The sequence below is a fragment of the Numenius arquata genome, chromosome 5, assembly GCF_964106895.1.
Source record: "Numenius arquata chromosome 5, bNumArq3.hap1.1, whole genome shotgun sequence".
Taxonomy (NCBI): domain Eukaryota; kingdom Metazoa; phylum Chordata; class Aves; order Charadriiformes; family Scolopacidae; genus Numenius; species Numenius arquata.
In genome coordinates, this window is record NC_133580.1 from 2,966,473 (window position 1) to 2,989,955 (window position 23,483).

At 47.5% G+C, this 23,483-nt stretch overlaps 1 protein-coding gene across 1 annotated transcript; it reads right to left on the reverse strand.

Annotated features, from left to right (window-relative positions):
* Nucleotides 1-11,756: 11,756 nt before the first annotated feature.
* Nucleotides 11,757-22,212, reverse strand: GPR174 (G protein-coupled receptor 174). The gene is made up of 3 exons (XM_074147124.1): nt 22,111-22,212; nt 19,183-19,255; nt 11,757-14,538 (listed from the first exon to the last, which is right to left on the reverse strand). The coding sequence occupies exon 3, from the start codon at nt 14,124-14,126 to the stop codon at nt 13,143-13,145; it is 984 nt and encodes a 327-aa protein (XP_074003225.1). The 5' UTR covers nt 14,127-14,538; nt 19,183-19,255; nt 22,111-22,212; the 3' UTR covers nt 11,757-13,142.
* Between the last annotated feature and the right edge of the window lie 1,271 nt (nt 22,213-23,483).

Here is a 23,483-nt window from a genome sequence, read left to right on the forward strand (position 1 = left end):
GAGCACAGCTCCCGGGCAGCAGGGAATTCTGCTGCCATGTCTTGGAAAGTTAATGCAGCTCTTCTCCTGAGGAGCATGATGAGGCAGAGGATGTGCCCCAAAACTGGAGCTTTGGTCTGCTTGGCTCTGAAACAGTAAGTGTAGGGACAGTATTTCATTATGTACTTAACTTTACTGGAGTAGAATGCTGTGGAAAGCCCTAATTATTGTCACTGGGAGTCAGGTATGCCTTTCTGAAATGGGTATGTGTCACTGGGGAAAGTAGCTGCGCTGACAGGTTTCTGCTGCAGGCTTGCTGTGTGCTTGGGTGTGAGAACCCAAGTAAGTTACTGTTGTGGTGATTTCCTCCTCCTCCTCCAGATTGTCTGAGAGGATAGCGAGGGTGGGCTGGCTGTCTGCTCTTGGTAGCCTTGAGTAGAATGGTTTGGAAATGTGTTAGTTGCAGAGAGCAAGAAACATCTTGAGGTTTGACTTTATTGAAAACAGAAAAAATTGAAGTTCTTCCTTCCAGCTTTGAGCGACTGTGCAGCGGATGGCTCTCTGGGAGCCACGTAACAGGAATGCCAGCCGTGTTTCCAGATAGGCCTGAAACAGTTCGTCTTACCTTTGTCTGGTAAAGATTTTAAAAGTAATTAAGTCAGTTCCTTAAGAGCTTATTAGATGTTCTAGGCAATAAGCCAGCATACTCAAAGGGACAGATTGTTCTTACCTGCTTGGTGCTCTTGCGTTGAGAAAGTAGCTGGAGTTTCGATCGTGCATGGGATGAGCGAGGCTTATTACCTGGCCCTAAGCATTTTATGCTGGGGGTGGGCAGTCAAATTGAAGCACTGCCGTTTTAAGGTTGCTTCTATGAAAACATCCAATATTCCTGGGATCTTCTAAATGCTGTCTCAGTTTGAGGAGCTCCTGTGCTCAGCTGGTCTGTAGGAAGCAGGAGTCATCCTTTGCACCAGTAGATGGCAGAGTCAGCAAGCACTTGGGCATAAAGTGTGCCTAACTGATAAAAACTTGGTATATTTATTCTAACGTACAGACTTTCAGGTATTTTGCTAAAATTAAACCTAAAAATGGTTTGATGAAAACTTCCTCTAGGTGGTCTTTGCTTAGTTTTTAACTATAGTAAAGAACATTTGAATAATACAGCTGTAACCTGGGTAAAACCCTATTAAATAGCTGAGTCAGACTGTGCTGTAGATGTGGGTGTGGTAACTGAAGGGATTGCATGACCAAGATGCAAATGCAAACTTATTTACTGTAGTACCTTCTGTTTACAAGTGTGTTTACTGAAAAAGCAACCCGTGTGCACAGGACAATCAGCAATATCTCTGCGCTTGCTTATTGACAAGTTACCTTTATGCTTGTTTGTATGTAATTTTTCTGATGCAGTTTATTTAGATGTAAGCTTTAAACACCTTTATGAATGTTGAGCTGACAGTCCAGTGCTTTGGAGATTCTTCTTCCAGCATTACACGTGAGGGTGTGTTTTTTTTTTTTTCAATTTTAAGTACTCCAATCAAAGAGAGAACTCACAATTAAGAACAAATTTCAATTTGTTACTTGGAGGAGATGCCATTGACCTTTTTAGAAGGCTGATAGCTTTCTGTCTGAGTGTGACTGGTAAGACGTGGGGGGGTGGTGGTATATGTGACAGACACTTCCATTAGAGTAGGTGGTAATCTACACCAGAACTGCAGAGTTTCCTCCAGCCTGACTTGGTAAAAATTCATAGGATTTAAACTGTTTTTTTGCATAGAAAAGTACCTTGCAATGAAGATCCAGGGAAGAAAAAATGGGGGCAGCATTGGAGACCTTTGAAAGACGTACCAAGGCTTCAACCTGGTATGAATCGAGCTTTAGTACCTCAGACTTGATAAACATGTTGTCTAAAAGTGAGATGTTTTTCACAATAAGCTCAACTCTATCCTGTGGACTGTTGCAGTACAGCTATGCTTAGTATGGTAGTGAAAAACTCACCTCGCAGCCAAAGTCACAGTGTGTGTGCAGATGCCTGGAGGACTTCAGCAAGACTGGACAGACTTCTGTGGACTTCATTAGTTCTTGGCATCGCAGGGGAAAGCTACCAAAAATTCAGATGCGCTCAGCAGAGTTTATGGTGAGTGATGGCAGAAATATGAGAGCGCTGAAATCAGCTCTGAATTTCCCTGAGAAAAATTCTGGTTCACTGTTTTTAAATCATCCCTCCTGTGTCTGGGGTTGGTTCTTCCCCAGCTGCTTCAGCTCTGCCCTCAGCAGGGGGGGATGAATTGCATGGTCCTCTTGTTAATGATCGAGCAGCTGCCAGCTTTAGATTTTGTAGGTGGATGATTTTGCTTCTTGGTCTCCTCTGAAGTATTCAGGAAGGCTAGAATGAAAGAAAATACTACGGTGTTTAACTAAAGTCAGCTTCCTCTGCCCAACCCCTTGCCCAATCTGTTGCATTTCATCTCACTGCCTTCTAACATGCCCCGAACTAAAAATCTAGAATAGGGGAACGTTTGTGGGGCCAGATAAATGCAGTGCACGCAAAGCCTCTGCGGTGGCACGGGAGCCGGCCATGTGGCTGAATTGCTGCTCCGGGAAAGACTGAGCTCGAGGTCAGGCCTGGAAGGATTAAAGCTGCTTTGACTGTTCTAATTTTGAGCCGCGTGGGGGATGGCTTGGCTGCCAGCTGTGGTGCAGAGCCCAAATGCTAGCACTGATTGAAGCTTCGAGACTGCAACCAAAATAATTATGATATGTGTAATTACAGTTGAATTATTTCATTAAAATTATTTCTTCATTATGTGTATATATTTGTGGTATTACCTAGGCAATATGAATGGGTGTATTGCCTGCCTTGAGAATAATTAAGGACTCTCCACCTAGCACTCCACATCCAAAGGGAATTATTTCTTATAGTTCAACTATTTTGTTTACTTCAGCCTATTTTCTCTCTTTCTGTACTGTGACACCTCGGAGTTCCACATTGACAAATGTGAAAGTGAATTTACTGTCTTAAATCATTCTGATAGTGGATGTAGACATTGCGTGTTACGGAAGCGTTCAGGTTCTCACAAGCTGTTCCATTTTAGGCCTTGTTGATGTTTGAAGCTGTTCTGGGTTAAGCCCGTGTGTGGACACCTGATTCTGGAACAAGGAACTTCCTTCCTCCAAACCTAATCCTTTGTTGGAGTGAAACCAGGTGCTTTTATTCTGGAGTGAGAGCGCCGGCATGTGGGATTCATCGGGAATAGATCCATGATCAAAAATTCCATGGGAGGGAAGGGAAGTGTAGGGCTTTTTGGTTCCGTGGGGTGGTGGTATCAATGGTAACTGCACGCTCTCACTTGACGGTAAGTAATGTAGTACTTTGGTCTCTCTGCACTTGGTGGTCGTAGCTTCTTTGTCATCTCATGTTCTTAGCCCCTTTCACTGGTTAATCCTTAATGCTTAGAAAAATGAGAGGGATGTAGAAGCCACAATTTGGGCTACCCTACCCTTACTGATGTGTCTTATTGCCCAGTGTCAAGTTGGAAGCAGTTACGGCTTTCCCTCCTCAACTCTTTTTTTTTTTTTTTTTTTTAAAAAAAAAAAAAGTTTAAAAAACAAGAAGGGGAGGGTGGGATCAGACTTTCATACGAAGTAAACCATAGCACATTCCTGCTCGTGAGCTGAGCTACAACTGCTGGCTTCTCACTTAAGGTTCTAGTCTGAAAAGAGATGAGAGCATTTCTGCTTATCTTGTACATCTGTGCTGCAGAGCGAGCTGCTTTCCTGGATGTCTGAGTCCTTTCTGCTCCCCTCAAAGCTCCAGCGTTACTCCTCTTGACGATTCACAGCCACCCCAGAGTCAGGTGGACACCTGGATGGCTGCGAAGCAGCAAAGACACCCCGAAGACACAATCTCCTCACGTTGCTGACTGACTGAAAGTGTTTTCTATGGGAGAAGTTTGCTTGGGTGGAGGTGGTTCAGAAGTAGATGTGTGTATGGGTTGGGGAGAGCGTGCACCTAGAACTGCTGACTGCTGGGGTATTTCTGAGGCCCTGTTTTCACCATAGATTAAGACCCTTGATTTTTCAGTAGAGAAATGACTCATACTAACTGGAGGGAAAACAAGGTTTTTGGCTGAGTTCCTTGATTGTAAGAGAAAGAAGTGAACTCCAGATCTCAACAACTTCTGTGTTTATTCTATAAATATCCTATTTGTAGATATACTTGATATCTGCAGTATCTATTTGCAGGCTCACAGTATTTGTTATTTTTTAATGGAGGTAGTAGTTTCCCTCTACAAAACTCTTCTTTTTGCTTTCTCAGCATCGCTTAATTTTTTTCCTCTGCTCTGTTTTCGTTGTTTTCATTTACTTTTAAAATTTTTTTCCTAAAAAAACAACGAAACAAAAAACACTAGCCCAAAAACTCTGGTGCTACAAAGAAAAGATGGGTCCTCGCTGCAGAGCTGGGATCTACAGCAGGACAGTGATGTTCAGGTGAGTTGGTGCCTGTGCTCTGAGGCTGGGCCTTGATCTTCTGCAGAAAGGCATCACCCCCTCATAGGGGAGATGGTTGGAGGGGACCTGGTTTGTCCTGTTGCTCTCTGTTCCTCACAGAAGAGGTTGTGCTGAGGAACACGGATATGTTCTTCAAACCTGTAAAATCTCAGCCTTGTGGCGTTGCTTTTGCATTCATCCTTTGCTTTTGAGCTCACAATGTTGTGGTCCCCCATCTGGTACTTTTACCAGGGGCTACTTACTTTGTTCAATGTGAATGGAGACAAACTCACCCTCATGAGGCCCTTGCAAATGCTGACCACCAACCCCCGAGGGCTTGGCACTGAGCTGTGGAGAGCCTACACGTGGTATGGCCCAGCGTTAGTCTTAGACCTGGCCTTGAGCCAGTATAGGATTACCTTCCAGTTGCCAAATACGATTCAGAGTAAGCTTCAGAAGCGCGTGTCTGTTGCATTTTAGTGCAACAGACATCTGAGGGCAAAACCCATCCGTAGCAAAGTCATCAGTGGGGCTTGAATCTGGGGTTTCTTCTGTGTTTAGTTCAGTGCTTGTGTGTTGTATTCCACCTGCTTATGTCTATTGTTTGCAGTCAAGTTTTTTTTGTTTCTTTTCGGTCTGGTGTGAAGTTGGCTTTAGTGCTGCGCCGTTGGGTGCTGGCAGTGCTGCCTGGGCAGCAGCTGTATCTCCAAAGGGATTTTTGTGTCCAGGATCAATCTTCCCTTATGCGTTGTGGCATATCCCTTCCCTTATGAACTTGTGGGTTCTGACCAATTGCCAAATAAAAAGCTCTTGGGTGATGGGAGAAGATCTTAAAAAGAAGCACTTTGCAGCATTGCCCACGTTACATGGCTGCAAAGGGTTGCAGATCCATGGGAAGCCAGGCGGTTGTTCGGAGCTGTCTTGTATCCCAGTGAGCAGTGGGATTATTTGCCCAGCACCAAACCATCCAGCTTCCCCGTCTGTGGCAGCTCTGCAGGTTTCATCCCCCTCTATGTGATGGGCAGAAATACAGCGTGGTGCCTCTGGCCCCGGCAGGAACAGCACCCAGGGGCCGAGATGTGGAGGGGTGATCTGCTCCCTGGGGACACTGTGCCACATCCCTTTTACTGGTCAAAGGGAACTGCTTAGCTTGCTCGGTTGTGAGAGATTTCCTGGGATTTGTAGCAATATTTTCTAAGGACAGCCCCATCCTGCAGCCAATGTGTCCCCTGGAGCCTCTCATAGCCTGTGGCTTTCTTTGAGTGTAACATAATGGGGGGCTGGAGGGTAAATACCTTCTTTGGTGTCCTGTAGGGAGAATGTGGCCCTGTCCCTAGCTGGTGGCTGCTGTAGAAGATCCCACCGAACCAGGAAACAACCAAAGAGCTTTTGAGCTAGATGCCACCAGGGGTTTCATGTCCCATGGGAGACACCGGGGCTGGGTCAGTCAGGGACAAATGAACCCAAAGGGAGAAACTTTGGGTGAAGGAACTCACAGAACAGCATTACACTGGTGTATTTGGGCTTGTGATGGTGCTGTTCTGGGTTTTATAGACTGTTAACCAACAGGAACAGGCTGGGATGTGGGGCTTTGATGGTTAGCGTTAACTCACTTAAATGAGAAACCTCTCATTAAACTAGAAACTCAAAGCCGTATGAGTTTTAGCTTCTGTTTTACGTAGGTCTCCTGGGAACTTTCTCTTGAGCTGCGTAGACCTCTGTCTGACCACAAGGAGTTACCATTTCTTTAAATAACAATTATGTCATGTAATAGTGGAGTTTGTGCAAGATAATGGCACTGAATCACAGGACTGATAAACTTGCTGACAGCAGATTAGAGTAACTACTCAGCCAAGACAGGAGTTTGGGTGGATTTGCGACTTTAAAAGAGTTTTTTCCCTTGGGATTCCTGGGAGGGCAAGTAGGGAGGTGGAGCTGGCTGTGGGTTGCTTGGAGCAGACCCCTGGCGGCTGCACGTTGGAGTTGGTAAAAGCCATGACCTCTGCTTAGCTGGAGCCCCACCAGGATATTCCCTTCCTACATCACTGTTGAGCCCACTGGGAAAATGAGTTCAGAGAATTGTTAATTCTCACATATGTTATGACAATCTTTATGTCATTTGTGTTCATCCTACCTTTGTTGGTTGTTCTGGTTCTTTTGTGGTTTTCTTTTTTTCCCCTGAATTCTAGGTTTAGGGTGGGGGGGAAACAGAGGTGGAAGGAAACTTGAGCAGACTGGTATCAAAAAATACAATCTTGATGATTGCACCTCAGCCACTTGCTGACTGTGGAGGTACCTAACCTCTGAGAGGCTTCGTTTTCCCCCTCTTTTTATACTGGGACCTCTGTGTATGCTCAGAGCGAGCACTGGCTCTAACTTGAGCTGAGGACTTTTTTTTGAGGTCTAACTCATGCTGAAACAGGCTCTGGGCACATCTGGGCATGTTGCTGGACCCACTTTCTTAGAGGTAGCTGTTGATGACACTCTGTCATCAGCCAGACATGGACAGGATGGAGATCCCTTAAAATGGAGCTCTTAACTGCCACCAAAAAAAACCCACCTAAACCCTGCCAGCAGCTGGTGATGTTTATGGAGCGTATCCCGTGTTGGTTTGACGTAAGGTACAGAAATAGAGCTGGAAGCAGGAACAAGCCCCCAGGTCTTCCCCTTTGAGGAGACAACACCAACCACCAAAAGTCATGTTTGTGTTTGTTCCCCGTACCCAGGACCAGGCTACTGGGCTGCGATCTTTTCTGTTTTCTCCTACTGCTTTGGTGCAGGAGCAGAAACTGTCCTCGTACAGACTAGCTAAAGGCATTTTCCTAGTGAGGGGAAACAGGGTTTCAAATTCCCTCTTAAATTAAGGAGGAATTTTAACCATTTTCTTTCCTTTTTAGGCAAGGACTGTACTCCAAGGAGGGGCAGTGACAGCATTATTGCTTCCCCACGTTTTAAGACCAGGGTATGCTCCGCCTGGAGAGATTCAGGTGATGCTGAGTCATTAGAAACAATTAATCTAGCCCTTAACATATCAGATGGATGTGCCTGACCCTGTGTCAGGTTTCTGGCTGAAAGTTTCTCTCTGAGGAAGAGGATGATGACAGTCCTGAAAGAAGATATATTGATGCTCAAAAGCAGTCTCTGTTACAGCTGGAGATTATTCCTGAAAGCTGTGCAAGGTTTAGGAGCCTGTTGGGCCAACAAGCCATGCGGTCATTCCCCTTGTAGCTACTGGAGGAACCATGAGAAGAGAGAAACAATAGAAATCTCCTCTGTGCTTGCCCTGGCTCTGGTGGATCAGACCCTCGGAGAAGGGTTGAGCCTTCAGGAGGCTGCACCGAGGCCACCTCTTCACATCAGCTGAGCTAATCCAAAAATCGGATGGTGTCCATCCCTGTTTCTTCCTGAGAAGGTCAGTGTTTTCATTAATGGAAATTAAGGAGGAGTCCTTGTATGGAGTTCAATCTCAGGAGATAAGGAATGATGGAAAAAGTATGAGAAAGATAAAAACGTTTTGGGGTAGCTTGTCACATCGAGAGACTATGGATGAGTCTGTAGTAGAGCAGAAAGCATTAAAGAAACACTGGAGGGAAGAACTGGTGAGAAGCAAAACAAAGATCCCTGTGCCTTTGACTACTTGTTTCAACTGGAATGTCTTGTTTTCACCCCGAGTTTCCCAAATACTGTCCTTTGTGGCATACTTTTCTTTTAATTTGAAGAAATTGAGAGTCTTCCTGTATTTACTTATTTCAGCAGCGTTATCCGTGTGGGTAAATTCTGAAGTGCGAATCACTGCGATAGAGAGAAGGGTGAGTGAAACAGGTTGATCCATTCTGTTCCCAACAAACTCATTACAACAGTGAGCAGTGGTGCCAAAACAGCTGTTGCAGAAGTTTTGGGTTTTTATTACTGTTCTTGTGCTCTTGATGGCCTCAAGTAACTGGATCAAAGTCAGATCTTCTGACCACTAACGTATATCGTATTGATCACATTTACGCAGAGCTCCGTTTATCAGCCCAAATGCTGGGTGGAGCTCCTTTCACTGAATTGAATTTCACTGAATTTATTTTAGAGTTGGAGGGGACCATAGAGATCATCTAGTCCAACTCCCCTGCTGAAGTAGGATTGCCTAGAACATGTTAGAGCCTTTGCCCTGACTTACCTGGTAGCATGAACCAGGCACTGTCCAAACAGGCCCAGCTTATCTGCTCTGTTTTTGTCAGGGTATTTATCATCTGACAAGACAGTATCTCTTTTTTTTTTTTTTTTTTTTTGTCTTTGTACAAAAAAAGAGATGAGGTTGACTTGTATCTGGGTCACTCGCTGTGGTTGTATTTATTTTTAGTTATTGATGTCTGGGGAGTGGTGTCCAGCAGCGCTGTGTTTGATGCTGTGTGCCTTTACGGCCAACAAGCTGTTTTTTTGGTGCTGGGATGATATTATTTCTTAGCCTTTAACAACAAAGTAAAAAAGGAAGTAAACGCTGAAGTTAAAAGTGCGAAAGTTTGCTGCTGGTGCAGCCTTAACCAGAGCAGGGAAATCTAACAGTGGCTACAGAGAAATGGGGAGTTTTCTCAGGATATTGAGCAACCAGATGACAAAATAGCAGATAAAATCTAGTGCTGATAAAAGGAAAGACATGTACAAGGGAACAAAGACTGTGCTTAGGTAAGAGGAGCTGTAAAACAGCTCTTTTCATGAAGAAAAGAGATCCTTTGAGTTATGTGGACAGCTGATGGACAATGGCTGGTGATGGCAGAGGAGATGAAGAGGACATTGGAAAGCTTGGAAGGATCTGCATTGTGGCCATCACCACGTAGCCCTGTTCCACACCCGGGAGGTAGCTGAGGGTCCTGAGCATGCGTGAGACCTCGCCTCCGACGAGGCATGAGTTGTGCAGAGGAGGTGAAAAGGGAACCGGTGGCTCATGGTGCAAGAGGAAGGGACACCTAGAGATGTTGTCAGGTGGCCGGCTCACAGCAACAGCCATATGATTCTGAGCAATGTGATTAAAAGAGGGAATTCATTGCTAGCGGGCTTAAGGGATTGGTGGGTGTTGGTGTATGTTGGTCAAGCGGGTTGGAAAAGAGCTTTTTGTGACTGCTTTGGTGGTCTCTGGCCTGGCCCAACGCAAGCATCTTGTGAAGGTGTAAAGAGAAGAACAGGAAGAGGGGCAGGCGCTCGTTCCCACTTCTGCAGAAACCTTCACTTGCGAGTACGGTTTTAAGTCTGAACGTGCCAAAAAAAAAAAACCCAAAACCAACCCCCCATCATGCCTCTTCTCATAGTGACAATGACACAAAGGAAGCTGTGAGAAGCGGGGCCTGGGGTGTGATGAAATTGACTGCAGCTGCTGCAAGCGGTGCTGGCGCTTTCCGTGGCGCGTGGGTTCAGAGGCGCGCGGATGTGTGGGAGTCGATGGAAACGGGGGGCTGCTGTGATGTGCGGCTGTCGGAAAAATGCCGAGAGCTCTGCTTCCACCCAAAACTGTGTCATCCTCATTCGCCTCGTGTCATGTACAAATAAGACTTCCCGAAAAACCTTGATGCTGCTTCTCAACAGCTTAAGGTCCCCAAGCATCCCCAGGGACCTTCCCCGGATCTGCGCTGTTGCCACAATACCTTTTCTTTTGGCCTAGCACAAATTAAACCTAACTCTGTGTTAAAAAGCCACTTTTCACTTCAGCACGGAGTCCGCCTGGTGATGTTTTTGGCTGAGACCTCTGTGCTTTGCTTCTCGGCAATAACAACCTTTTCAGGGAAGAGCTGCTTCTTGAGCAACCAGAGGAAATACTTCATGCAGAACAAAGGGGATGTTTTGGGGTGTTTTTTTGCTCTGTTACATTTGCATTCAGGTTCCGAGTCCAGTGCTGCAGAGGGGATTTATTACTCGGAAGGCTTTCTGGAGAAAAGATTTCTGTGGGAATATTGGTTTCTGCTGGCTTTGACCAGGCTAGTGGAGAACTGCAGCCAAAGCTGGATAATGTCCAGCTGAAGAGTGGGGTCTTGCCTAGCACAGAGCTTAAGCTGGGCAAGAAAAGGGATCAAACAGTAATTGCTCTCTGCTGATGCAGTGGCTGGGCATTATTTGTCTTTTCCAAACCTCCTGTGTGCCACGCGCCATCCCCACTTGAGGCTTTCTTGGGTGGCAGAAATGCAGCAGAGCATCTCTCTGCTGGTGTGCGATTGCTCCAGGGCTCCAGCATGGGCTGCTATCATGGATCCCAAGCCATCAACAGGCCATGAAAATACACCTTCTGTTAATCTAAGTAATATCTTGATTCTCCAGAGGTCTGTGGCAACAAGACCTGTCTTCAAGACCAGGTTGGATGGGGCTTTGAGCAACCTGGTCTGGTGAGAGGTGTCCCTGCCCATGACAGGGAGTTGGAACTGGATGATCTTTAAGCTCCCTTTCAACCCAAACCATTCTGTGATTCTATGATCAGCCAAGGACTTGTGAAACCTCTGTGATGGAGAATGTGGCCCAAGCAAATCCCACCTGGAGCTGAGTTGCTCCTGAATTCGGCTCATGTGAGCTACCGCCACAATTACACCCAACTTCCTGTAAAAAGAGACCGTTAATACTGATATGAATAAACCCTGTTGCTGTGGCAGCGGGGGAAACGGCTCGTGTCGCACCCACACTGTTTTCTAGGGGGGAAAACTGAAGCTTCCTGAGGTTTTTCTCATTGAACAATTTCTGAACTTCTGACACTGCTTTGTGTAACATCTTTTCCCCTCAGAAGCTAAAAGTAGCTCTGGGGGGAGGGGGGTTGTATGGGGCCATCCTGCTCCCCTCCCACGTGCCCAGAGATGGGGACCAGCGGCCAGAAAGGACGGTGATGGGCTTGTGCTGGCCTCTGGCTATAGGAATTCATGTTGTCTTGGGGGCAGAGGAGCTGCGGCAGTTTGCAGCAGTGTGTTTTGTCCCTTGGCAAGCCAGCGTTTTGCTTTTCTCCCCAGTGCAATAAGGAGGTTAAAATAATTTTGAAAAGACATCTAAAATATTCTATAGGTGCTTGAGAGGTGTCGGGGATCCAAGTGCTGCCACATGTTGGTCCCCACAAGCATGTACTGGGGATACAAGCAGATACAAAGGGGAGAGTGGGCCAAGAATTACTTTAAATTATTTTTTTTAAGGATTTTTTTATCATATACACCAGGAAATAATTTATTTTTTTTCCTTGCTATTAACCAATTACAGCGTGCTTCATGGTTTCCATGAATTAGCAGCGCTTACTCAGCCACCACGCTTGGGTACAGACACACTGGCTCAGACTCCATAGGGATGAGGTGATGGAGTTTTGTTTTATTATATAGAAGGGCTCTTAAAAAGATAAAAAGTCTTTCTGTGTTCCAACAGTCTCTGGGATTCACATAATTTTTCTACAAAATATATATAATTCTTTATAAATTAAATCTATAAAACAACATTTGCATTAAATAAAACCTAATACTGTCACGATTTTTTTACACTTTGAAATGTAACATTTCAAATTTTCACAGAAAAATAAATTTTGCAAGAAGGTGCAAATGAAATACCAGTCAAGCTCAAAGCTTCTGTTGTTTGATTTCAAAGAAATTATTCTTAAAAATACACCCACATTTGAGCCTTTCTTTAAAATCTCTTGTAGCCTGTTGGGTGGCACCTTTGACTCTGCTTACAGTGAGTTCAGTTCCCAATACAGTAAACTTTAGAAAGGTTTGGTTCCTCTGGCTCTGTTTTAATCACACTGCTGTTAACTAAGAGTAGATGTGGTGGCGCAGGGTCAGTTATAAGTGAAAGGGAAATAATTTGCTCCATCTTTGGTGAAAAGAGGACCCGAAAGGCTTGAGGGAAATCCAGCCTGAATAAATACCCTCAAAGCAGAGCCCCGTGGTTAAAGCTTATCTGAGGCAACGATATGGCTTTGAGCCATATGGATTTCGAGCCAGAAATGGGAACTGGTAGCAGAAAAATAGTGTCTGGACACTTCAATGACTTTGTGATTCGGGGTTATGGCATTTGCTCCACCCCGAAACAGAGGTTTGGTTAATTATTTAAATGGCAGGTCCTTTGGGGCCACCTTACGCTCCTTGATTTGTTGTCAACATGGCTTGAGGCAAGCTCTTGGTGCTCTCCACAGAAATTAGTCACTGCTGGATTGTCTTTTGCTTCAGAAATATATAATACTATGTCATCTACTAATTTTTATGATCAAATTCTTTCTGTATAGCCAGACTTGAAAATCTTTGCTGCCTCTTGCTGAAGCCCAGGTGCTTCAGGACATGGTCAAGGTGATCAGGACATGGCCAAGTTGATCAGGACATGGCCAGGAAACGGCCCCACCAGTGACAACGGGGCACAGCATCACTTCTCGCCATGGGTCTGTGTCCTCCTCCTACTGCCAAAGCTACCTGCTCCTGGCTGCCCAGCTTAGAAATAGGGCCTGTGGGAATTACACGGTGTTATTTGTGTTCAGAGAAAATTTGCAACCGAAGTATTAAATCAAAATATTTTCAGTCAGGTTTGGGTTTTGGAGGTTTTTGTTTGGTTTTTCTCCAACCCTCACTAAAATCAGCAGAAGCTTGTTTGAGTCGTTGCTCTCAGTGTCCTGAGGGGGGAAAAATAATGGGCCAAAACTCCAAATATAGTGAACATTTGAAGTCTTGGCAACCATTGGGGGAAGTTCAGTGCTAGTAGTCCGTGGCGTCCTCCCTGAGCACGTCTCTGGAGTGTTTCCTCATGTAACTGAGGTTGTGAAGCTGGATGCTGTCCTGCAAATCCTGCCTGGAAAGGCGTCTCCTGAACTCCTCTGTAGTAAAGTAGTAGATGACTGGGTCCACGCAGGAGTTCAAGCTGGCAAGGCACAAAGCTACAACGTGAAACACCGAGATCACCTTCTGGACGCACCTGTTTTTAATCGTATTGGTTTTGACAAAGAAATCCAGTGGAAAGCTGATGTGATAAGGTGCAAAGCAAATCAGAAATACCAAAGCGCAGGTGAGGATCATCTTTAAAGCCTTTTTTTTCTCTCCGAGGTCATGTGAAGCAGAGTTTTTTTCTTTTAGTGATAAGATAGTCTTCCAGGAGCAGTATAGGATGATAAGTAGGGGTGTTACAAACCCCACCAATTCACCTATCGTCATCATCACAATGGAGGTGGGAAGGCCAATGTTCTCTACGGGGAGATCCACAAAACACGTGATGTTATCATTGTCCTTGTGAAGTCTGAGAAGTGCGAAAGGCAAACAGCCAATGCAGACCACGATCCACCCAACGATGCTGATATACACATCGCAGATGCGTTTGCAGTCGCTGAATTTGAAGGGGTGTATAAGAAACAAATAGCGTCTTACGCTGATGCAAACCAAGAAGTAAATGCTTGCGTACATATTGACGTACTTCAGGTAGAAGCAGAACATGCAGAGACCTCTTCCGAATTTCCACGTCCTGGTCAAGTAGTAGAAAATCCTCAGGGGCAAGGACAAAACCTGTGATAAGTCGGCAATGGCTAAATTGATCATAAATATTACGGCCCTTTTAGTCTCTTTCATGTACCCGTAAAAGACCCACAAAGCTAATGTGTTTCCTATTAGTCCAGGGATCAGGATGAAAGTGTAAGTGATCGCATAGTAGGGTTTGAGGTCTGTTTCGGTGCAGGTCGAACTGTTCATCATGGTTGTGCTCCAGATCCGAGCTCAGCCCTGGCATGATAACATGTTCCTCACTCGTGTCCTGCAGCCACGTTCTCCTCGGGGGGTTGGTGCTTAAATTAAAAGGTTCAGCCCTGGCATCCGTGTGGGAGGCTTTCGTTACCAGATTGTCGTGTCCACTCTGGGGAGGAACTTCGTTATGTGGTGTGCGGGTTAACTAAAGTCCTGCTCGTGTGCTTTGCTCATGCTCTTTGTCAGAAGTTACCGGACCTCACTCTAGTGGCTTGTAGGATTGATGGGGAGGGGATCTGCACCTAGAAGTGCATTGTTGTGTGCCGAAGCAGTCGATGGTTCGTCACTGGAGCTGCACCTCTGTCACCTTTCGGGTGGCATTTTAGCAACTTCTCTCAGTACAGGAGTTTGACAACTGATGTGGCTGAAAGACAGAGAGGTGCAGTTACAACACTGCAGGGAGACACGGGTCTTACAAAGCAAAAGGTGTGGGCAAACTTGCTCGGTAGGAGCATCTCTAGCAGAAACCTATTGGCATCTGCGGTGGTCAGCTCTTCTCCCACCTAACAAGTGCTATCCCTCGCCCAGTGGAGGTGAAAAACCACTAAGGAATGAATAGAAAATGTGTTTAATTGCTGCCACAAACCAGCAGCATTGCTGCCATGCTCTACCACCAAGCAGAAGTCACCCCTAGTTGCAAGGTGTATTTAACTTGCTGCCACGTTTCTGACAGAATCACAGAATCGTCATGGTTGGAAAGGACCTCTGAGATCACCGAGTCCAACCATACACACACAAAAGAAGACCCCCGCAATCTCAGCCACTAGAGCATGCCCTGAAGTGCCACATCTACATGTTTCTTGAATACCTCCAGGGATGGTGACTCCACCACCTCCCTGGGCAGGCTGTTCCAGCGCCTGACCACTCTCTCAGTAAAGTAATTCTTCCTAATATCTAATCTAAACCTCCCCTGCCACAACTTCAGACCATTTCCTCTGGTCCTGTCATTATTCCCTTGGGAGAAGAGGCCAACACTCACCTCTCTACAACCTCCTTTCAGGCAGTTGTAGAGGGCAATGAGGTCTCCCCTCAGCCTCCTCTTCTCCAAACTAAACATGCCCAGTTCCCTCAGCCTCTCCTCATGTGACTTGTTCTCTAGATCCCTCACCAGCTTGGTAGTTCCCTCTTTCCCAGCTCCAGCTTTTCCAGCCGCAGCTCCCTTTGGCCACGGTTGCGTTGGTCTCCCCGTGCCCAGCCCAGGGATGCTCTCTGGAGTGCCGTGCCTGCATCCCTCCTTGCTGCGGCCAGAGGGATGCTCTCGCCTCACACAGCACTCATGAGTTTAATGCTCCCCTTGTCTTCTCAGGAAAGCCCTTCAGAAACTTCCCACCCACACCACGGCTATAGGTGGCCGAGGAGACAGAGCAAAATCAGCTCCTTATGTAAATGAGCCTGACACACACGCCTGAGAAATGAATATTTTTCCACCAGCGCAGCCACTGCTGCTGCATTACGGAGTGGAAGTCCCAAGTCGGTGGCTTTCACCAAACTGAGGTCAACTTTTTCATTTATCTTTCATAAATAGAACATAAAGCACCCTTGCGTGCAAACAGGGACAAACAGCCCACTTGTTAAATGCTTTTTTTGCTGAAGAACTACCTGCATTATATTAAATTTGACTTCCTCACAGCTGCTTTTTCTAAGCTTTTCTCTTACCCGTCTTGCACGTGTGACTGCTCTGGCTGTTGGAAATACCAGGTATCATCACTAAGGTGACTGTAGGTGGACTTTATTTTAAAATTGTTTGCATGGTAAGCATCTGGTATTCTCTGACAAAATGTTTTTGTCTCTCAGACAAAAAAACCAACCAACCAACCAAACAAAACCAACCCCAGATCTGATAAATACAGAAGAAATTCAGATATCTGTCCAAACTCTCTCTCTTTTGCTTCAGCATGAGGAATTAACCTACAGGTCTAAGTGGGAAAAGTTTGTAGGTACCAAGCAAGATGCCAACGGCACATGTATAAAGGTAAAATTCTATCCTGATGCAATCCCTGATGTTTTTTCCTGCGCTTTGAGGTATAGGCATTAAAATGTGAGTATTTATTAATGAAGCCAATGTTCAACGCTTGCCAGTGTGATTGCAGCGAAACTTTGAAGTTGCTTTGGGTGGAAACTGAAAATCTTCTACAAAAGGAAACATTTCAGGGGAGTTGGGGAGCTTTTCTGTGTCTATTTGTGTAGTTTCTCTTGCATACCATTGAGTAACAAGTCCAATGAGACTGAGATGTCTTCCTTTCTTCCAGGGAGCCAGCTTCTAACATAACCAGTTGAGCAAAACGGCTCGTGAAATAATCCCGTTAAACTTCAGAAGCTACGATTAATAAGCCATAGAGTTAATTAACCTGCTCTTCAAAAACTCTCCAATTCTTTTATTAATTCTCCACCCGACTTCCGATGCACAAACCTGCACGACCAATTCTAGAAACGTGAGTAATCTCTTCGTCATGCAGGAAAACTAATGGGTGCTCACCTACTCGTTAGGTTTTATCACTGGTGGGTAACTTGGGCCCAGGGCTTCAGTTTCTATTTGCTGGAGCTTGACTGGCACAAGTAACTGGGAGGGGGCTGTGAATGGGGTTGGTTTTTGGCAGTACCTGTCATTCCCTGGGGTTCCTTGGGGCTTCAGAGCTCGCCCTTGACAGCCGATTAACCCCTCTGGGACTTCCTGTCAGTGGCACCCATTTTGGGTGGGCTCCCCCCTTCTCCTCTGTACTGGGATCAGGCCAAACCAATTGGCCAAAACCAGTACATCCTCCCTGAGCGGTCGGAAATTGCTTTGCTGGGCTTGAAAAAATGCTGAGTATCAGTACAGGCAGAGCGCACTGTGCTGGGAAAGCATCCAGAGGTGCTTAGTGGGGACCGGTACTTATAGAGGATGGGAGGGATGCTCTCTTTCATGTTGGTTTTCCATGGTGATGCTGAGGCCCTGTGAAGATGTTCCCATCCTTACTGTTACAGCAAACTCCTCTGGGCTTCCCGTCCAGCTCCTGCTCCTGCCGAGGTGTCTGAGCAAAACCACCACGTTGTAGGTCGCTGGGCTGTGCCCAGGCAGCAGGACTGGGCCACCAGTGACCTGCTGCATCCTCTCACTCCCAGAGAGCTCCTCTACTCCTCTTGGCTTCCCAGATATCAGCACCATGCCCTACAACATGGGCTACGGGCCTGGCGGAGTGAGGATGGCTTGTGAGGAGCTGTACAGCTTTGCCTTGGGTTGATTTTCACTTTTTTTCACCCAGCATGTCTCAACTTTGTGCCTGAAGTTTGCTCTGAAGTGCCAGCAGTGTGGAGCTTGGGTGACTTTGTGGTGCCATCGCTCACTGCCCACACAGGTGTCCCCATCCTGCAGACGTACACGTACACGTGCCTGGCTGGCACCACTCCTGTGGACACTGGTGGGGCAGGGGACCATCTATGGGACATTTGCAAGATAAAGCCCTAAATCCGCATCTCCCAGCTCTTCCTTCCAGTCATTTAAAAAAAAAATAATAATTTTTTTGAACAAGCTTGTCTTTCCTCTCATCTCTTGCCCAGGGGCTCCTATCACCCAGTCAGGGAGGCTGAATCATGCTCCTTTTCCTCTGGCTGCATTCCTGGGGTGGGTAAACCCCCCCTGCCTCCATTGCTGGGCCATGAGACACACAAAGGGAAGGACAAGGTATGGTCTGTTCACAGCACAGGGCACATACATTTGCTCACAAGTGTTTTTCCTGCTGCCCCCCTAAGTTTCCCCATCCCCACTACCCAGCAACTTTCCTGCAATGTCATTCCCTGCTCCCCCCAGCCCGGTCCTGGGGCAGGGATGTGCTTGAAGCACCTTCTGCCTCTCCAGGGGGCTGCAAACCCCCAGCACAAGGGGTCCCAGACAGCCCAGCCAAAGCCAGGGAGCAGCGAGGGTGCTTGCCCAGGGCACCCAGAAATGCCACGGCAAGAACAGCCGCCCTCGGAGCAGGGGTTAAAACACAGCGATGTGAGAAACTGCACTTTGGAAATCCCAAGCAGTAACATTACAAAGTTCAGCCAAATGTGCTATGTAAAAAACCAACAGGATGCTAAAAAAAGCTCCAGAAAGAGGAAATTTTGTTTTGCCTGCTCTGCGCTCGCTTCCCCTCAGCACAGGGGAGCTGGCTGCGGTGGTAGGTGTGAGACTCTCCCCCGGCATGGCTTCCTTCTTCCCCCAAGCAGTTTTTTTCCCCCTGTATTTTGCCAAGGAGACCCCACGGTTGGCCAGGTCAGGGCACTGGGTGAAGATTTCTCATGTGTACTTAATGAGTCAGAAACACCAGGTAAGTTTTGTTGCCAGCTTTACAACCAGGGCTCATTAACACTTGTTAAAGCTGGGCAGATATTGTGAAAACACAAAGTATTTTCTATATGCTGAAGGGCAGCCATAAATCCATACGCTCCATATGAACAAGTGCGGGAGCTGGGGATGTGGAAGCAGCCACTAACAACCACAACACTCATGGGTCTGAGAGAGAGCAGGGCTCTGCCCCAAACCAACATCACAGCCCGTCACCCCTTCCATGAGTAATCAGGCTCCTCACCTGAGGATGGTTATAACTGCCCGGGTCAAGCAGGACCCTCATTAGCAAATCCTGTGAGTTTTACCCCAGGAAGCAAAGCCACAGCAGCTCTTAAAACCCAGCTGGATAGAGGAAAGGGTCTTAAACCAGATTGGGGGGAAAGCAGCCCATGGCTGGGCGCTGTTTGTATGTGCTGCCTCTGCTGCTGCATCATGCCTGGTTTCCCTCTTAGAGCTCAGCTCCTTAAGGAACCCAGGATGCTGCCCAACGCCTCCTGCTCCCTCCCAGAACCAGCCTGCCCTAATCCTGCCACCAAGGACCATTCTTGCTGACTCAGGTGAGCAGTGGGTGCGTAGGCACCCTGTGTTTGGTGTGGGGCTGCTATTTACGCTGTAAAAAACACCTAAAGCCTGTGGCAGGGGTGACATGGGCAGAGCAGCTGCTGGTGCTGGCCACCCCGGTGTCATCTACTGACTTACCCTCCTGGGGGGAGGCTTGGTTGCGCTGCTGGCTGGGACCTCTCTTCTATTTTTCCTCCTTCTCCTCTGTGGCCTAAAATAAAAAGAGAAGGTGCATAGGGGTAACTTCAAATAGAAAAATCGTTTCCTGCTGAAGTTACGCAAATATAGGCGGTGCGGAGGTGGCTCTGTCCCTCCCTGTGCTGGGGACGTGGGGACAGGGGAGCCAACCCAGGGACCAGAGCAAGGGCAGCGGTGCCCTGTGCCAGGCTCTCCCAGTAACCACTTGTTTTCTGTGTCACCTGAAGTGCTGCTGTCCCATTTTGGCAGAGATAACTACTAGTAGTAATAACTAAAAGTATGAACTGAAAATAGAAATAGTAGAAATGGTAGAAATATAAATGATCATTGCATAGAATTGCTTTTTAGTTATTTTTTAAAATGTCAGGGGAGGAGAAAGGCTTTTCTCCCTTGAAGCATTTATCTGGTAGATACTAGGTTTTGTATCCTCTTCCATAGGGGTGATGTTGCCTCTTGCTGTGCGAATTGTGGTGATTCCTCTCTATTTCTCTTTGGTAGTACCTGCCCACAGAGGCCACAGTGCTTTTGTCAGGGATCCTCGGGCCCTCCTGTGTTTTTCTGTTCTCATCCTGACACAGCATGAACCCTGAGCCCCTGCCTTTACCCCTGCCCGGGCACCTCTGGGGTCCCAGCCTGGGTACCAGTGGCCTCTGGCGCATCCCTCCCCTGACGCATCTGTTCTGTGTCAGCATCTGTTCTGCACCACGCACCCGAGGTACCCTGGGTTGCCGGAATATATTTGCTAGCACTGTGTCGGAGAAGGCAATATGGATGAGAGCGGCTCTTTCACTTTGACTCTGTTGCAGCATATCTGAGCAGGTGCCCGTTCATCCCGTCCGATTTCTGTGGTTACGTGAAGTGTGAGATACCAAAGGTGGTGAATGTTTGTTCTGGGGAGGGGGGGAGGAAGGGAGCAGTGAAAGAGCCAAGACTTTACAGGTTAGGACTGTGGGGCATTGGCACAACAGAACGAAAAGGTTTCTTTCTGTTGGGTTTTTTTTTCCCCACTAATTTCTCATTTGCTCATTATTAAGGTAACTGAGTCTTTCCATGACATGCCTACCCTCTGCCCTGCCTGTGCTCCCTGTCTTTCCGCTGCCATCCCTGCTGGGGAGGAGCAGTGGAGCTGCAGCATCTGCTTGAAGGAGACTCCCTGTCTGGCACTGGAATTTTGGGAAGGGGCTGTGGGGCTGGAGCCCTGGGGGGGGCTCACTGGGAAGAGTACTGCATCCAGCTTTGGAGTCCTCAGCACAAGAAGGGCATGGACCTGTTGGAGCAGGGCCAGAGGTGGCCACAGAGATGCTCAGAGGGGTGGAACACCTCTGCTGTGAGGACAGGCTGAGAGAGTTGGGGTTGTTCAGCCCGGAGAAGAGGAGGCTCCGGGGAGACCTCAGAGCCCCTTCCAGTCCCTAAAGGGGCTCCAGGAGAGATGGGGAGGGACTCTTGATCAGGGAGGGGAGACATAGGATAAGGGAGAACGGTTTTGAACTGAAAGAGGGAAGATCTAGATTAGATATTAGGAAGAAATTCTTTGCTGTGAGGCTGGTGAGACCCTGGCCCAGGTTGCCCAGAGAAGCTGTGGCTGCCCCATCCCTGGAGGGGTTCAAGGCCAGGATGGATGGGGCTTTGAGCAACCTGGTCTGGTGGGAGGTGTCCCTGCCCAGGGCAGGGGGTGGCACTGGATGATCTTTAAGGTCCCTTCCCACCCAAACCATTCTGTGATTCTCTAAGAGGGGCTGGGGGGAGGAGGGGGGACGGCTGTGTGCTGGTGGGCGGTGAGTCAGGCAGCCAGGGACAGCAGGGGGATTTTGACTGGGTGAATTCCAACAATATGCAAAAAAATAAACACTCCGGTTTATTGCCATGTGTAATAGGCTGCTTTTGCCTTTTAATCCTTTGCAAAAGCTCTCGTCCCCTGCCTTGGTAATATTTATCATGGTTTTAAAGGGGAAATAAAACCTGGAGCAGCAGTGTTGTGTATTAGCCCAATCCCCCACCCCTCCTTCTCCCTTCCTGGCACACCCTGATGTCCCTGGTAGATATGCCTGGTAGTAAGTACCAAAGATATGAGTTTTCCACCCAAACTGTCAGCGCACACCCCCAGGGACATGTGGCGGTGTGCCTGTGCTCGCCAGGCTGTGCTATCAGTGGTGGCACAGATACCCCTACCTCTTCCCTCCCCTGGCTCTTGTAATTAAGTGGAAAATTGCCAGTGGAAAGTCAGCGTCCTGCCTCTCGTGAGGAACGGACCGTTTAAGAAAATCCGTTGGACAAATACAGTGAGAGGAACCCAAGTGAGACCCGGAGTAATGAGTAAATCAGACCAGTCACTCCCGTGCTTGTGGAGACGGGGCTGTACGGCCTCAAAAAGTCCACTTACAGACAAGTGCCTCCACAAGCAGCTGTGGGTTTTGCAAAGACTAAGAATCTCCACAATTGGTATTGTTCTTAAACACAGCTTCTTGATGCTCATGCAACAGTAATAGAAAATATGGCTTGAAACTTCCTGGCCACAGGAAGCTATTTTGGCTTATACCGTAGCCCTTCTCTCCCTGGGATATACAGAGCATCTCCTGAGCGCTAAAGGGAGCTCGCTCTTCTGGTAAATGGAGATATTGGCTCCTTACCCACACCTGGGCTTAGCCGGCATCTCCTCGCTTCTACTCCTTTACTTTTGGAGATTCATGGGGGTCGGTGGTTACTGCTGCACCCTCCTGCCTCTGGGTGGAGTGTCCCCATCCCTTCTCAGCACTTCTCGCGCGGATAAGAAAAGGCAACAAGTCTATGTTGCAACAATCAAAAAAAGTACCATTTAAACCCGTTAGCCTGAACCAAAGATAACTGTGGATAAAAGAACATCAGTCCTACCTTTGCCGTCCCGGTGGGCTGCTCCGGTGGGACCCTGTGGGCCCCGATCTGTGGGCGCCAGCAGCGGGTCCCCACCTCTCTTGACGTGCAAAGCAAAAGTGCAACTGCCGGCAGCAGCAGCGCGGGAGGAGAGCGGGGCCCTCCCCGGCTCTGCCACTCCTCCTGCCCTCCTCTGAGCCCGACTCGACCCCTCTTCCTTCTTTTTTTTATGGTTATTTTTATACATATATATATGTAGAGGCGCTGCTGGTTTTGGGGTGTTTTGGAAACTGCCGCCGTGGCACGGCAGTTGCTGTTTGCTGGGAGGCTGCTGTCACCCCAGCAGCTTCCCCGGTGGTGGGGGGCACTGGGGTCTCAATGCCCTGGCTGAAGCAGGGCAGGGTCCCATGGGCCAACACCTGCTCGCAGAGCCCCCTTCTGCTCAGGACACAGAGCTAATGAGGCTGGTGAAGCTGGATGCTTCATCAATTCTTTTCCTCTCCCTTCCCCAGCTTTTTGGGAAAGGTTCCTTCCCTCTCATCTGGATGGTTTTTTACCCCTGCGCTGTGGGTCGTGGCACCCAGCACTTTGGGGGGGGCTTCACAAAGTTACACTGAAGCTGATCATGGTCCGGTTCGGGCTTCCCCAAAAGCAGGTGTTCTCCACAGTCATTATTTTCTAATTTAGTGGATTTCTGCACCTTGGCAGAGCAATCCAGGGCCAGAGCCGAGGATGCTTCCCTTCCATATGAATGCTTGTGCCATAAAGGGGTGTCACCCATCACCACGTTCCCCAGCCACCGTGGGCCACCCAGCTCTGTCCCCACTGGGTGCTCGGCTGTCGGCAGAGGGTGGTGCTGGCCATGGCACAGGCTGCTTGCCTGCCCGTGTGATTTTACCACTTTAAAAAGCAGCACTTCTGCAGTTATCCATCTGGGGGACTCTAGCTCAAGAAGTATTAGAAACACTTATTTTTTTATTTTTTTTTTTTTAAGATTAGGAAGGATTGAGGATTCTTAATTCAATTGGTTATTTTGAGAAAGTGACTTTTTTTTTAACTATTTGTGTAGGAATTCAACCTAAAATTACTTGCAACTTTTAAATTTGCTTCTATTAATCTCTTGCATATTCATATTTCATTGGTCAGGAGAATAGGACTTATTTTCATAGAATCATTCAGGTTGGAAAAGACCCTTGGGATCATCGAGTCCAACCATCTACCCTACACTACAAAGTTCTCCCCTACACCATATCCCCCAACACCACATCTAAACGGCTCTTAAACACATCCAGGGATGGTGACCCAACCACCTCCCTGGGCAGCCTGTTCCAGTGTCTGATCACTCTTTCTGTGAAAAATTCTTTCCTAATGTTCAGTCTAAACCTACCCTGTTG